This window comes from Castor canadensis, chromosome 3 (genome assembly GCF_047511655.1).
Source record: "Castor canadensis chromosome 3, mCasCan1.hap1v2, whole genome shotgun sequence".
NCBI classification, from domain to species: Eukaryota; Metazoa; Chordata; class Mammalia; order Rodentia; family Castoridae; genus Castor; species Castor canadensis.
The window spans coordinates 71,262,391-71,277,749 of NC_133388.1; the positions used below are offsets into that span (position 1 = coordinate 71,262,391).

Below are 15,359 nucleotides of genomic sequence, written 5' to 3' on the forward strand. Positions count from 1 at the left end.
CAGAAATTTGCCAGCTCCTCTGAAAGCATTAGATGTCAGCTTTGCCCCAGGCAAAGGGAATGTGCAGAAGACTGGTCCAGAGTGCCAAGGAGTGAGCTCTAGTTTCTAACTTCCCTAATTAAATAATAAACTCCAGGAAAAAGCCTCTATTCTTTAGGGAAGACATATCTTTGGTTTATTCTTTATTTGAATTAAATCCTTCAAAAATGCCTGAAGCCCTTCTATGTACCAGAGCCTGTTACCATGGTGAATGTGACCAGCTCAGCACTCAAGGAGTTCTTAATAAACACATAGGAGGTAGCAGACCAGAACCTGAAGCCTCCTTTACTTGGATCCTCAGTTTCCTCATCTGTAAAACAACCTCAGAGGTTGGCAAGGGGATTGGTGAATGGAATAAAATTAACATAGCATAGTGCCTGGCACATGGTATGCTTTTTTCTGTAGATCAAATATGCAATTACCTCTAATACAGGTCTTTTTTCCTAATTACTATCATCTTCAGTCAGGAAATAATGCTGTATTGCATTGGTTAATATGGGGTTGTAGAAAGCATTTTTTTTTTAAGTGGGAAGAAAAAAGCTAAAAGTGTGTCATAGAAAATGATCTCGGTTACTAGAGCAGTACTGTGAGGCGTTCAGGTCCACGAAGCTTGTGAAAGAATTAAATCAGTTGATCACAGAAATGAAAATTAAGTGATGTTTTAAAAAGGACAATCACTGGAAGTTTGGTAAATAAGATGAGAATCCCAGTGTTTTGGGATGGTATGGCAATAGTGAAGTTAAACTAAGCCAGCTGTATACAGTCTTCTTCTGACTTTCTTTCTGCTTCCCTTGGTTGGGTCTCCATCTCCAGTATTCTACATCTTTAGTTAGAGATTAAACAGCTTTGTAGGTGGTAATTGTGTTCTTTCATGGTGCATATGTATGAAAATTCCCCATAGGGGTGTTTCTGGCTGGCCCCTTGCCTTTTAGTCTGACCTTTGAAGAAAAGTGACTAGGGAGACCCCACAGGACATAGCTAAGCACATGGGCTTTTGAATTTGGCAGACTTGTGTTTGAATCTTGGCTGAGGGAAAGAATCCTTTCTCTCAAAGCCAAAATTGCCCCAGAGTGACCACACCTATCTCAAGAAACTGGTGGAGCAGGTGATTAGATCTGCACACGGCCCGGCATGTGGTGGCCATTCACTCAAAGTCAGCCATTGTGAAAACTTCCAACTTCAGCTCGTCATTCTGGCTACCTTGTCTTTCCTGATAGTCTGTGTCCATTCCAGAATACCTTAGACATACCCAAGTATACTGTCATGATGACAAAGATTTTAGTAAATGCCAACAAAACTTGAAAGCAGATTGAGAATTACATATCGAATAGTGACAAGTTCATGGTATCTTCTACACTATTGAGCACTCACAGCTTAGGTGAAATCTTGTCCCACTGATGACTTCTTTCCTCTGAACTGATCCTGGCAGGAAATGGCAGGTAGTTTCTAACTTGATCTCAACCTCGGTAGCACTTCTGAGTGGACTGAAAGTAGGGGATGTCTGACTTCTCTTGGCTAGGCTCTGGACAGGCCAATTACCCAAGCCACTTGACCATTTTGCTTTCATTTCCTCTCCAAAGGGACTCACAGGGCTCAGTGAACATATATTGCCTTTAAGTCGTACAGCAATCTGTGGCAAAAAGCATCCTGCCCAGATCTACTCAGTAATTCTCCTTGTGGCTCTGGGGGATAGATTGTGTCACCACACTGCCTTCCCACAGCTGTGGGCAGCTCTTTTCCACTGCTCTCCCTGCACCTTGTGATTCTCTCTATATATCAGTCTGATGATGGGCTTGTGGCTTCTAGGTGAGAGGTGTGAAGGGCACTGTCCCAGGTCCCTGCTCCTTGCTTTGTGCTTAATGGAAAAAGTGAACTTTTTAACCAGAGGCTAAAAAAGTCCTTTTTTAAAAACAGCTTAGTCTTAAGGAAGAACTGCCAACTCGTTTCTATGATGAGTCATCTTTTCTTAATTTATAAGAGTGAAATCCTCAGGATGATAAAGTTTTATTTAATAGTGTTGCAAATTCCCTTTGTGTCCTTTTTCCTCTGCAGGCCTCAAATTCTCATTTGTTCTCTCCTAGCTTAATGTCTGCAGGAACACTGACCACTGTCATCCTGGGACCTCGAGTTAGTCAGAAGTGGGTCATTCTGAGGTATCAGGAGATGCCTTTACTGCATCATTTTGCCCGTAATGTCTCAGCCCTGCTCTCTCCTTGGGTTCTCAGGCAAAATGGCCCTTCTTTATAGCATATGATCTGGGTATCCCAATCCATTCAGTTGTTGTCCCTAATGTAAATGAGGGCAGTGATGTAAATTTTAAATAAAAAGCATGTTTGGTGTCAGTCTAAGCAGCCATTAAAAACAAGATCAGGAATTGTAATGAGCCTCATTGGGAAAGTAAAATCCTTCCGACTGTCGAAAACACAAACCGTCACTAGTGTGTAAAGTGTAGCAGGGTGAATGAAAACAAAAACAAAGTACCTATTTTCACAGTAAATGATATTGAGGTCCATATTTACTCGAGTGACGAACATATGGCAGTCAATTCGGACTTCATTGATTGTAGGGGGAGGCAAGGCATGAGCCACAACCACGAGACCCATGATTTGGCTGGGGACAGTCCTCCCATGGGACAGCGACACTCTGAGGCGTAGCCGGCCTGTTATGTGAATCACCTGGAAGAGAGCATTAAGGAGAGGACACCAGTCAAATTTACATCCCAGATGTAATGGTTATTTCTTCTGAGAAATGCAAAATTACATCTGGAGCAACCAACAGTAGCTTGTATCTTGTGTAGTTGTAACTGCTGTAAGGGTGCTCTCAATGTCCTCATGGCAAGAGACAAAAGAGAAATAATCATAGTCTCTGAGAATTTCTCAAGGCGGCATTATTCTACAGTGCTGTTGCTTTTTTTTTCCCACTAGGACTTATTTTTTTTTTTTCCACATTTAGGGGACATCCACAATCAGATAAAATGGCCAGAAAGCTGAGTACTAAGCTGCAGAAGGGAACATTTGAATTATTAGTCCTTGATAATGGGAGATGTCTGTCTCCCAGCACAAACTCACCATCTCCTGGAAGTGTAGCTAAGAGCTTTCCTTCACTTGAGGGGTTGATAATGCAAAAGACCAAAGACTTCAGTGAATAACAGGCTCACATGAAGGGGTTCTTTAAGGACAGACATTTCACATTGGGCACCAAGTTACTAGGAAAACAGTGATTTACTGCAGTGCCTGTGGGGTTGATGGTCAGACTTTGGCCTATTCATTCCTTGAGCTCATACTAAAATAGGATCAGGAAGATGTGTGCCATTTTGGCTGCAGCTCAAGAGGTACTTGCCCAGAAACTAGAGTGAGAATATTGGGTTGGAATGTTTGGTGTCTTAGTCAAAGTATACCAAATACTGTCCAGGTGAAAACTATGACAGAGTTATGTGGCTATGTTTTTTTTTTTTTTCTGATTTAGCAAATATTTATTAAATGCTACTAAGTACAAAGTATTATTGTAGGCACTGATGATGCAGGAGGAAAAGTTGCTGCTTTCCTAGAGCCTACTTTATGGTAGGAGAGAGAGAAAATAAACACAAATAAACACAGAACATTATTTCATCCAGTGATAAGTGTTATGAAGAAAAACAAAGCAGAGTGAGGGATGGGAGACTCAAGAGAGAGGCTTGATATAGGGTGTCAGGGACGGCTTGCCTGAGGAAGTAATGTTTAAACAATTTTCCCTCATTGGTTTGACAAATGTTTATTTTAAAATCAACATGTAGAACCCTATGTGTCAATATGTAGACATGTGTGTACTGTGTGTTGTAGAATAAAATAAGACCCCTGGTTTCTAAAAATTTATAATCTAACCAAGGAGCTGAAACAATGTAACATTACATGTTATAAGTAGAATGTGAAATGATGCAAGAGATGTGGCTATGTTTTGAGAGGATGGAAGTAGGGTGCATGTATCAGAGCTAGGGAGCAAGTGTGTGTGTGTATGCGAACTCTGTGTTCTGAGGACCCTGCTGCTCATGAGGGATCCTCCAAACTCAGGTTATAGAGGTCACTGCCGTGGTTCATTGTACCGTGGAGCTCAGTTTAACTGAGTTGCCACATTTGCTTTCTCTCCAAATGCATCATTGAGTGCCAAACCATCTATTGAGAGTCCACTTTTCCCTCTGTGCCATAAGGAACCAAAGTGGGAAGTAGGTTCCTCAGTGTGATCTGGCATCTGCTGCCTTCCCCAGGGGCTCAACTGGCAATTCCTTTTCCATTTTATTTTCGCCTCTCTTAAGTTATTCTGTTTTCCAAAAGCAAGCTACACTCCTGTCAGTCAGGAAGCAGGATCAAAGCTTCCAGGGCTGCCCTTCAGAGTCTTCACTGTTCTAAATAATACCTCATCTCTGTCACCCTTCACATTTGTGCCCAGAGCTGCGGGTCTCGAAGCACCAATGAGGAGGATTATTTTGGTTATTTCAGCAGCAGCTTTGCGACCACCCACATTTGAAGTTGACTAAATTCATACTTAATGCACCTTTGCTTTAAGCTTTGGTCAGATGAGCTACTTTATGAATATTTGAAAATGTTCCTAGAGGCAAGGATGCTAAAACACCATCACAGACACACATTTTTGCAAGACCTCATTAACTAATAGAGAAATAGCTAAAAGAAATGGGATTAACTTCACAGGAGGGTGTTGCTGTGCCTGGTCCTCCTCCCAGCTAGGCTTACATAGCTGCTCATTTATCATGATCTGTCTTGTTTTATCAGGAAAACTCAGCTTCTTGGAAAAACACAGATCTATAAATGCAAAAACACACACCCAGAAATGATATGCTAAATAAATTCCCACTTGGTATTCTATTCCAAAGCAATTTAAAGGCATATGGGCTGGAAAACATAAGGGGAAGGCAGATGTGGGGGGGAGCCATTGGTGTATCAGGTTTTTGGGGTCTCTGAGCTCCAACTTTGCCTATAGTCGTGGTGGTGTCAGATGGAGTCAAAGCAGGGCCCGCTGGGAGTCTAGCCTTGCAATTTTCTGACCTGTTACCCTGTGCTAGTCACCCAGCCTTGGTCTCAATTTCCTTTTCTGGGAAGTGGGGATATTAGTGACTATTCTGAACTTTTGTTATGAAAATCAAAGGATGTAATGGAGGCGAATGCTTTATAAGTGGTAAAGAATTCTCTAATTAAAAAAATTTTTAAATGTCCTTAAAAAATATCAACAGATAGGGATAAGGGTCAAAATTAATTTGGTGTGGGCCAAAGGTCTAGCAAAATCCTTTTTATTTTAAGGGATCATAACACTTTATATTTGAAAGAAAGTTTGGGAAGGTCTATGTTAGCCCCTTTCTCTTTCAGGTTTCAGGTTAGGATAGAAGCTCTGGAAAGTTCATTATCTGTCCAGTTGCCTAGCTTGGAAATGGCAACCAGCCTGGAGCCCAGGTTTCTGGGTCTTGTTTGAGTGTCATTTCAACTTTGTTATGCCTACATATATTTTATATGCATATTCATATTGAATGAAACATTAGAAATACATACCAGATACCAATTTATCACCTTAATTAAACTATATTAGGAATTTTCAAAAAGATTTCATTAAGAACCCAAATCTCAGGTTATTTGAAAGGTATTTTTTGGATTGAACCCAGGGCCTTGTGCTTGTGATGCAAGTGCTCTACCACTTGAGCTAAACCTCCAGCACTTTTGTTTTTGAGACAGGGCCTTGCTAACATTGCCTGGTCTAGTCTTGAACTCATGATCCTCCTGTTTCTGCCTCCCAAGTAGCTGGAATTACAGGCTTTTTAGCACCATGCCTAACTTGAAATGTTTGAAAAGTTTTTGAGAAATAGCACAAACTAAGAACAAAAAAAAAAAGAAAAAAGAAAGAGAAAATTACTAATGTGTTAACTAAACAATTGTCAAGAAATGTCAAAAATGAATAATCAAAGGATGTGTTTGTCTGCATGTATGTTTGGGGATAAGAGGGTGGGGTACTGAAGAGAGGAAAGGGAAATCTATTGGAGCTCACAATTTTTAGGTTTAAGCTGATATATCTTTCCCAACTCATTTCATAATGCGAATAGAGCTTCCCCCATATAACGGGTTATGTTCAAATTTTAGAAAATATCTGACAGCATATATTCAAACATGTAGACAGTTGAATTTTTTATTGTATGGTTGATAAGGGCTTGAGAGGTATAGGAAAGACTACTGTCAAGAGGAGCTGGGTTCAGGACCAGGCACAGTAGTGGTTCATGCCTGTAATCCCCGTTACTCAGGCAATGGAGACAGGAGGATGGACGTTGGAGGCCAGACTGGGCAAAGTTAATATGAGACTTTTCTGAAAAACAAGCTAAAAGCTAAAGGGTTGGGGGTATGGCTCTATTGGTAGAATGATTGCTTAGCAAGTTCGAGGTGCTGAGTTCAATCCCTACTATAGCAAAAAAAAAAAAAAAAGGATCTGCATTCAAATCCTAGATCTCGTTCTTAATAGCCATGTAACTATAATCCTCTAGGAACTGAAATGACTTGGTTAGTTTCCAGGTCAGTACATCTGAGATTGAAAACTTAGAACAAAAAGAATAAGGATAACTATCTCAGATTCTGTGAGAGATTGGCTAGAGGACTCTCCTCAGGCACCAAAATCTAGTCCTTTTTTTGTTTTTTTTAAGACAAGTAGCCCAAGTTGGCCTTGAACTTGAGATCCTCTTGCTTCTGCTTCCTAAGTGCTGGAATTACAGACATGTGCCAACACCCTGGGCCCCTGTTTTACTCCTTTATATAAAATAATGTAGTATTTGCATATAACCTACATACATTCTCCTGTATACTTTAAGTCATGGCTAGATTACTTCTACTACAATGTAAATGCTGTATAAATAGTTGTATTATTTTGAGGATAATGGCAAAAAAGATCTATACACATTTAGTACAAATGCAACTTTCTTTTCCCCAAGTATTTTCCATCTGTGGTCGTTGAATCCTTGGATGAGGAATGTGTGGATATGGAGGACTGACTGTCCTCTGCAAAGATACTCTTCATTTTCTTAGTAAGGTCAGTGAAAGGTATATGCTTGGTTCTTTAGTTTTTAAAACACACTGTGTGTAAGGGACCTTGCTGGGTACCAGGAACAGACCAAGGTGACTCACATACAAACTTGTCTTTAAAGAGTTTAGACTCTGTGGCAAGGCAAGACATACAATTCCTGTAATATGGTTATGAGAAGGAGATGGTACAGTGTCTCAGCAAGGAAGAGGTTCTCAGTCCTGGCCCATGTGACCATGGATCCCTATACAATCAGATTCTGATTGGTAGGATTGGGCTGTGATTTATTTATTTATTGGAGGTACTGGGGTTTGAACTCAGGACCTTGTATTGCCAGGCAGGCACTCTACCACTTGAGCCAGGCCTCCTACCTTGTATCTGTGTTTTAAAGTTTCTGTGATGCTAACTGTAAGAGAAATGTCTGGCAGAGTTTGGAGTCATACCAATGCTTTTTAACCTTGGGTATACATTGAGATTATTCAGAAACTGGTCTAAGAGTCCCCATGTGGATAGGAGCTGTGGTCAAGTAGTAGAGTACCTACCTGCCTTCTGAGCATGGAGGCCCTGAGTTCAAACCCCAGTACCAAAAGAAACAAGCAAACAAATAAATAAATAAACAAAACAAAAGTCCCACATCCAGGCTGTACCTGGGACCAATTAAATAAGTATCTCAGGGAGTAGGCATTGATGTCAATGTTTGTTGCTAAGAGGATTTAGTGAAAATGTACAGAAAATACCTACACCTGTACTATATCTGATACATGGTACAAGTTCAACAATACTATTTTTATCAACTAACAAGTAGGTTCCACAAGAAAGTTACAGGATAAGATCTTCATGAGTTCAGGGTAGGAAGAAAATACTTTGAGCCAAACAGACCAGGAAGACTGTGTGAAAGTGTGGCATTCTACTGTTGACATGAGGAAAAAATCTCAGAATGATCAAAGGGGTGTCCAAATAGAGGAAAGATCTAGAAGAAAGGAATATGAAAAGGAACCTGTGGGAAATGCCCAGAATCACTTCAGTTGGTGTCAGCAGTAGAAGAGACAGAGATAGGTTCCACATGGCAGGAACAATCAATAGAAATCAGCAATGGGACCGGGGAGAAGAGAATGGCACCATGACTTTTGAGCCTGTGTCATAGCATGATGATGACAACAGACTAAATGGTAATTAAGAAAGCAGGAACTGCTGGCCAGTGTAGGGACAAAGATGGTTTCCCTGTTTACAGTATGTATTTGAACAGCCGAGGGAGATCCTAAAGAAGTGTCCAATGGATAGTTGAAAATAATGGTTGGGCACTTAAGCCGGGTATGGTGGCTCCCGCCTGTAAACTAGCTACGTGGAAGGATCATGGTTTGAGGGTAGCTCAGGCAAAAAGTTAGTGAGGCCCCATGTCAACCAATAAAATGCTGGGTGCTGTGGTACATGCCTGTGATTCCAGGTACACATGAGGCATGAATAGGAAGATAGGGCTCTGAGGTGGCCCTAGTCAAAAGTGCAAGAACCTACCTGAAAAAAACTGGCAAAAAGGGCAAGAGGTGTGGCTCAAGTGGTAGAGCACCTGCCAACCAATCATAAGATCCTGAGTTCAACTTCAGTATCACTTCTAAACAACAACAACAACAAAATTAGGTAATCAAGTGATGAAAGTTGAACTTAGAGAGTTTTGGAAGGTTTTAAAAGCTTTTCCTTTTGTAGTGATAGTTAAAATCAAGAAATCCAATGAAATTGTCAATGCAGAAAACAGAGATGATTCCCAGAGGCATATAAATTGTTTTTTTCTCAATTGATGCTCTCTTGCTCTATGACAATTATGGTAGTGGCCATCCCTTTATCCTCAGTTTCACTTTCTGTAATTTCAGCTAACCATGGTCAAAAGATACAGTAGAGTGCAATAAGATGTTCTGAGAGAGAAAGAGACCACATTCATATATAATAGCATTTTGGTTTCTTTTTGTGGTACTGGTGTTTGAACTCAGGTCCTACACTTTGAGCCATTAATTACACCAGCCCTATTTTTGTGATGGGGTTTTTCAAGACAGGGTCTCGAACTATTTGCCTGAGCTGGCTTTGAACCTTGATCCTCCTGATCTCTGCCTCCTGTGTAGCTAAGGTCACAGGCATGAGCCACCAGTGCCCAGCTAGCATATTGTTTTAATTATTCTATTTTCTTAGGAGTTATTGTTGTTAATGTTTTGCTATGCCTGATATATGATCTTTCTTATAGATATGTATATATAAAAAAATCAGTGTATATGGGGTTTGGCACCATTTGCGGTCTCAGGAACCCACTGGAGACTTTTTTTTTAATGTTTAAAAAATGTTTGTAGTGTTAGGGATTAAACCCAGGGCCTTGGGAATGCTAGGTGAGTGCTCTACCACCGAGTAACATCCAAAGCCACTGGGGGACTTGGAATATACTTCTGGTAGCTAGTGGAGGAACACTGTACTTTTGTCAAAAAAGTGAAGATTTATGAAAGCTCTAGGCACTTTTCTCCATCTGCAGTTACATTTGAACACAAATGCCACACCTGTCATACCATCACCAGTCCTAGCAGCAATATCCCAAGGAACAGGTTGGCCTCCTTGTAAAGCAGGTGAAAGGCAAATGATTGTGAATAGAGACATACGAGCCCAAATTCTAATATTCTGCCAAGAGTCAGGAAGCTATAAAAATAACATAGTTGCTTCAAACTAGAGGGAATATTGTGGGAGTAGAAATAACACTGAATTGGGGAATAGAACATCTGATTTTGGTCCTGGTTCTGGTAACCATGGGAAGTCATCCAGTTTGAACAGGATGGTCTTTCTTCAGAGAGAGAAAGGTAGAAAAGAACTGGGTGACAATGGCATCTAGAAAATTCTATAACCAAACACTAATACAGTGGCCTTTACTGTGCTGTAGCATTATCCCACTTCTCCCTTCTAACTCCTGTGTGGGGCCAGGGTTTCAGAGTGCAGGTGCGAGTCGATAAATGCAGTTTAAGATATAATCAATAGGGATTTTATGCATCATCTCTGAGTTGGAACTGTGCTTTGGTTTTGGTCAATGCCAGGTAAAAACTGCCTCTGTGTTCTAAAGGTTCATCTTGGTCTGGTCTTAAATCTAATCTATAGATATTCTTCAAAAGAGCTTTTTGAACTAAGAGATGCTTTGCCCCTGAGCTCAACTTTATATAAGAGCTCGATCCTCATACTTCCTTTCACTGTTCTTGTCTGATCATGAAGAGATGTACAAAAAGCGAAATCTCGGATTTTTCTAAACTCCTTATGCAGTACTGCCCAGATGCCAGCAACAGCAAAGCAGGATGCACAGGATTTCTCAGTTGAAATCCTACCATCTTTGATAAAAATGTTCAAATTAGCATTATTCGATTGTGCCATAGTGAAAAAAAGTGATGGTTTGACTTTTAGTTTTCTTTGACATGGCGAGTGGCTGCATGCAGTGCTGAGTGCTCGTCTACAGTTTCGGGTGAGTGTGGGAGTGTTAATAAGTCACCTTGTATGGACAAACAACTGTTTTTCCTCCTGGAAACTTTCTTCTTTCTTTCAGGAATAAATCTCAGTTCTAGTAATAGGGGACATTTTCATTATGAAAAGGAAGTGCCAAATATTATGTGCATTACTTTCCACATACAATGTAAAGCCCAGATCAGGCTAAGTGACCAGGAGGACAGAAAGGGCTGCAGTCATGAAAACACTACAGATTCCCTGGGCTTAGAGTATCTTCAGAGATTTTTCACTTGTCCATTAAGGGGATCCAAATTTACTTTAAAAATTAAGCTTCCTTCTGGCACTCTGGTCTCTTTCTCTCTTCTTTTGCCCCTCTTATAGAAGACCGGCTAAGCATACAGAGCGTCAAATCACTAGCTCAGGTGGGAGAGTCAGCTAATTATTTTAAGTGATGGGGCCACTGAGGTGGCTCGAGATCTGTTGAAAGATAAGGGCTTAGCTAGGTCTTCAGAAGCTAACTATCTAGCCCACAGTGTAACAACTTAATCTGCACCAGTGTGAGAATGCCAACCTTATGTACACTTCATGCACATTCTTAAAGAGTGTGTTTTTCTAGATTTAGACCCTATTCAGGGCTGGCAGAGTGGCTCAAGTAGTACAGTGCCTGCCATGTAAGCGTGAGGCCTTGAGTTCAAACTCTAGTACCATCACAAAAAAAACAAAAAACAAAAAACAAAACCCAAAACAAAAAACCCTAAAATAAAAATAGACCCTGTTCATATACAATGGAGACTCTAACAGGTCTTTTGGCCATCTCTGTGTGCCACCTAGATCTTTGCAAGAGACGTGAAACAAACATTCCCCTCCCCCAAACCTAGCTGAAACCAGACCCTTGACCACAGAGGCAAGCACCAAGGTCATGTAAGCTTATGACCTTTCCACCTTCTGGAAGGCAGAAGGACAATAGAATATAGAATGCCATTTCTTTCTCTTTCCAGGATCTCTGATTTTCGTTCTAGAAACTGACTCTAGAACCAAAGCTGCAAGCTTTGCCAAAAGTCAAATAGCACTTTAAGCACCTAGGGATAAGAAAACTGATTTCTCAGGGAGGTGGAGAGATAAGAGGGGAGGTGAAATTCAGGAGAAAACCAACCATTGGCCGGGAGTGCATGATGAGGCTGACCTCTCCCGGGGGCACGGGGGTACAAGCAGGAGAGATGGTCCTAGGATGTCATCAGCGAGGCAGTGGAGATGGCTGTGAACTCAGGAAGAAAGTGCATCGTGAATCTTTCCGGGAGTTTGTCCTAAAGAATTTCCTTAAGATCAGGGATCTTCAATATTGGACAGGGAGTGTGGGGATAGGATTCAGCAGTTAAGGACATATGACCAATAAGAATTAGAGTGTCAGAGTTTCAGATGGGCTAAACTTAAGGGCAGCTTTGGTTGTGAAGAGAGGAGGCGAGACTAGAGCCCAGAGAATGTTCTGGCCAAAGTTACAAAAGAAGAATCCTGGCAGAAAGCAGTCTTGCTGGATCAAAGGTGTATAATTGCATAGGAAATGTTAATTTTCAGGGCCTCCACGATCTGCCATTTGGTTTGGATGGAGGTGAGGTAAGTGGAGAGGGTGATATCGCCGAGCATACTTTGGTTCCCGAAGACTCAGTGAGGGTTGGCTCGGGAAGTGGGCGCTTCTGCACTACACAGAAGGGCAGTCCACATGTGGAAGACAGAGGAAAAGGAAGAGACTTAGGGGCTAATTTCCCTTCCCTCGCTGAGGTACTAAGACCCTGAAGGAAAGCAAAGTCAGGCACAAGCGCGCATGTGAACTCTTGCAGGCGGAGTCTACGTAGTTAGTTCAGTACACCAGTACTGAAAATGTCTGCATGGGCCTAGAACGCATAAAACACCTGTTAGGGATTTCTTTTAAAACAAAGAAACACAAACAACTTCTAGGGTGGTCTCTAACATTTGGATGTGCCCAAGAATCACCTGAAAAGCTCGTAGGCAATGTGTATTCTGCACAACTTCGGATTCTTCAAATCTAGGCAGAGCCTCCCAGAACTGAATGTCCGGGGCTGGAGGTGCCATGTCCATGCACCTGAAGCTTCTCTCTACAGGAGAGCTGAATGAGTCTAGAGATCTTAATAACAATGACCCAGGGGCACATGATAGCCTGCCTTCCAAATGAGAAAAGAAAGATGAACATATATTTACAACTAAATCAGTACTGAAAAAGGCCCAACTCTGTAGAACATAACCCGTTGCCTTTTGGTTCATTGCAAATGGAGGCTTGGTGCATGACAAGCAGGAGGCCTGGGCTGATATGGAACGGGGTGGGGGGGGGGGCGGCATGTTTCCGGTGCCTGCTCCTTTCTTTGTGAAAAGGTCTGCATTCTCTGGTGGCCACACCACAGTGGGCTGCTCTGTTGTGCTGGGAGCCTCCTGGGGAAGGCTGAGCTCTGCCAATCCCCTCCCCCTCGCTGCCCGCCCCTGGCTCAGCTCCTGATTAATTCAGGGGATCCTGGGAGGTTAACCCTTAATGTGATGACTCCAGCGGGGAGCTGAGAGATCGCTGGTAATTCATCACCCTTGTGTTGGTTTAATGCAGCAGTATTTTCTAAGGCAACAAATACAAAATTATTTTTAAACCTCACATTTAATATACATTAGACATAGCATTCTCTTCTCATATGACTTTATCTTCCAAACATAACGATTACTTCTCATCTATCTCTTTTCACTTCAAAATACATAATATAAAAAATATAACTCAATTACAGCCTTAGCGTCTCAAAATGGGCCTAGACCCTGTATCTGCTTTGCTGTTCTCTTTGGAGAAAGTAGACTTTCTTCTACCAAAGATAAGATTTTTATTGGGATAGTTTAACTAAGCTGTTGAGATCTCCTTAACGAGATTATGTAAATGTATGCCAAGGATATAAACCACATTTTCTCTGAGAGTGGAACACTTCAAGTATCATTTAATAAAATAGGACCATGGAAGAAACACCTCGATAAATTGTTGAGGGGCAAAGTAAGAAGGCTGAACTGTGCACATCTGATCAAATTTTGTTTGATTCAGTTACTTTATTAAAGTCTCCTAGAGAAGGACACAGGACCACTGTACCATAGGAGAGCGCAAGATTCCTATTCCTCTATCACTTGATATGGAGGAATGACTACCACACTTCCAGCCCCCTGAAATCCCCTGTGGCTTAGTGCTGATGTTTTGAGGGTAGGGAGGCAGCTCTTCTCAATATAACGGGCTGTGATTGTATCTCCCAGCAAGGGCAGGAAACAAAGAAGACTCGGAACTAGTCCTGTGCCAGGCAAGGAATAAAAACTGGCTTCTTGCTTCCCACTTCTTGTCCCTTTTCCCAGGAAGAAATACTATAGCATAGGACATGCTTTTTTTGAATCCATAAATTCTTACTGGGAAAGAAAGATCTATACATATATAGGACATGTTCCTGTAATATACATAAGTTTGGATATATATATTTTCAATGCTATATTTCCTATCCTTGCTTAAACCTTTGTGGATTTTATTAAATCTTGTGAGTTTCACAGCCAGTCTTGTTAGTCTTTCTTTTTGCTCTTGAGTTTGCTAGCAGAACATTACACAGACACTCCAAGCTAACAAATGCAAGAAGACAGCTGTGGCTCCCCTGCATAAAGGTAGCAGTCCTAGAGTGCGTTCTGCTGCTGCTGAGAGGAAGGGCAGCCTGCTCAGACCCTTCCTCCACCACAAGGAGCTGCAGGAGAATAGTCATTGTGTTTTGATTACAAAGGAAAACTTTTAGAGGAAATCACTTATAGAAGCCAGAAACCCTTTTCTTCCTTAGTATCAGAGTGTCCTGGGGGAAGGGTGCATGCTTCTTCTGGTGTCTTCTAAGGTGAACAATTTTTAAAAACTAGATGTCCCCTTCAAGGAAAAAGACAAATAACAATATAATAATTCTGATAATTATAATTGTTTAAAGCCAACAAGTGAGTCTCATGTATTTTGACAAAGAATTTTAAACTCCACTATTCCCCAAATTTAGCTGTAAAACTCCTTAATGATCAAACCTAAAAATGATCACTCGCCAAATGCTTTGCCTATGGTTGGATAGTGTATTTCAGAGCACAAGTTCCCATGTGTTTTCCTCTTTTGTTTCCTCAAATGTGTTTATATCCATAGATATAAATGATTTGATAAGACTTAGGATTTTAACCTTCAAAAGACTCATGGCCCTGATATGGGTTATTACTCATTCAACATCTGCATTCGGAACACTGGAGGGCTTTTGTGCGTGTCACCAGCTCATTTGCTGCTTTTGGTTTATTCAGCCATGATTAGAGATAGTCATTTACAGTCACACATTTGGAAACTCCTTAACAAGCTTTTAGCAGTTTCCTTTGCAGAGCTGTTTAAATAGATGAGGGTGTGGTGTCGGCACAGCACTTTCGACAGCGCTTTCCTGGGCATCACTGTTTCCCTCTGCTATTTGTATGTCTTTATCAGGATTTCCATTTTGTAGAAGAGACTTAAAAATGAGACTCCAAATGCAAAGATGCGCATTCCAGAGCCTGCAGAAGTCATCATTTTGGGAAAATTGACTCTAAAAATTAAAATTGAAACCACCACACTATAACCTGAACGTTCCCTTAAATAAATAAATAAATAAATAAAAAAGGACTTCCTCCTCCTCCCTTTTATTTTAAAGAATACTTTTTGAAGTAATTGGCACAAAGACTGTTCTAGTGCAGATTGCTGCAAGTGTGCTCTTGGCAAAAACATCATAAGCACTAGAAAAACTTTAATATGCTCAAGAAGCCAA

The 15,359-nt window shown here is 41.1% G+C and overlaps 1 protein-coding gene across 21 annotated transcripts in view; it reads right to left on the reverse strand.

Moving 5' to 3' along the window:
* Npas3 (neuronal PAS domain protein 3) overlaps nt 1–15,359 on the reverse strand; it is an 869,823-nt gene that overhangs the window by 25,010 nt on the left and 829,454 nt on the right. For all 21 annotated transcript variants that reach the window (XM_074068169.1, XM_074068167.1, XM_074068174.1 and 18 more), the window contains one exon: nt 2,521–2,714. In XM_074068169.1, the coding sequence (XP_073924270.1) occupies nt 2,521–2,714 (194 nt within the window). The remainder of the gene's footprint in view (nt 1–2,520; nt 2,715–15,359) is intronic.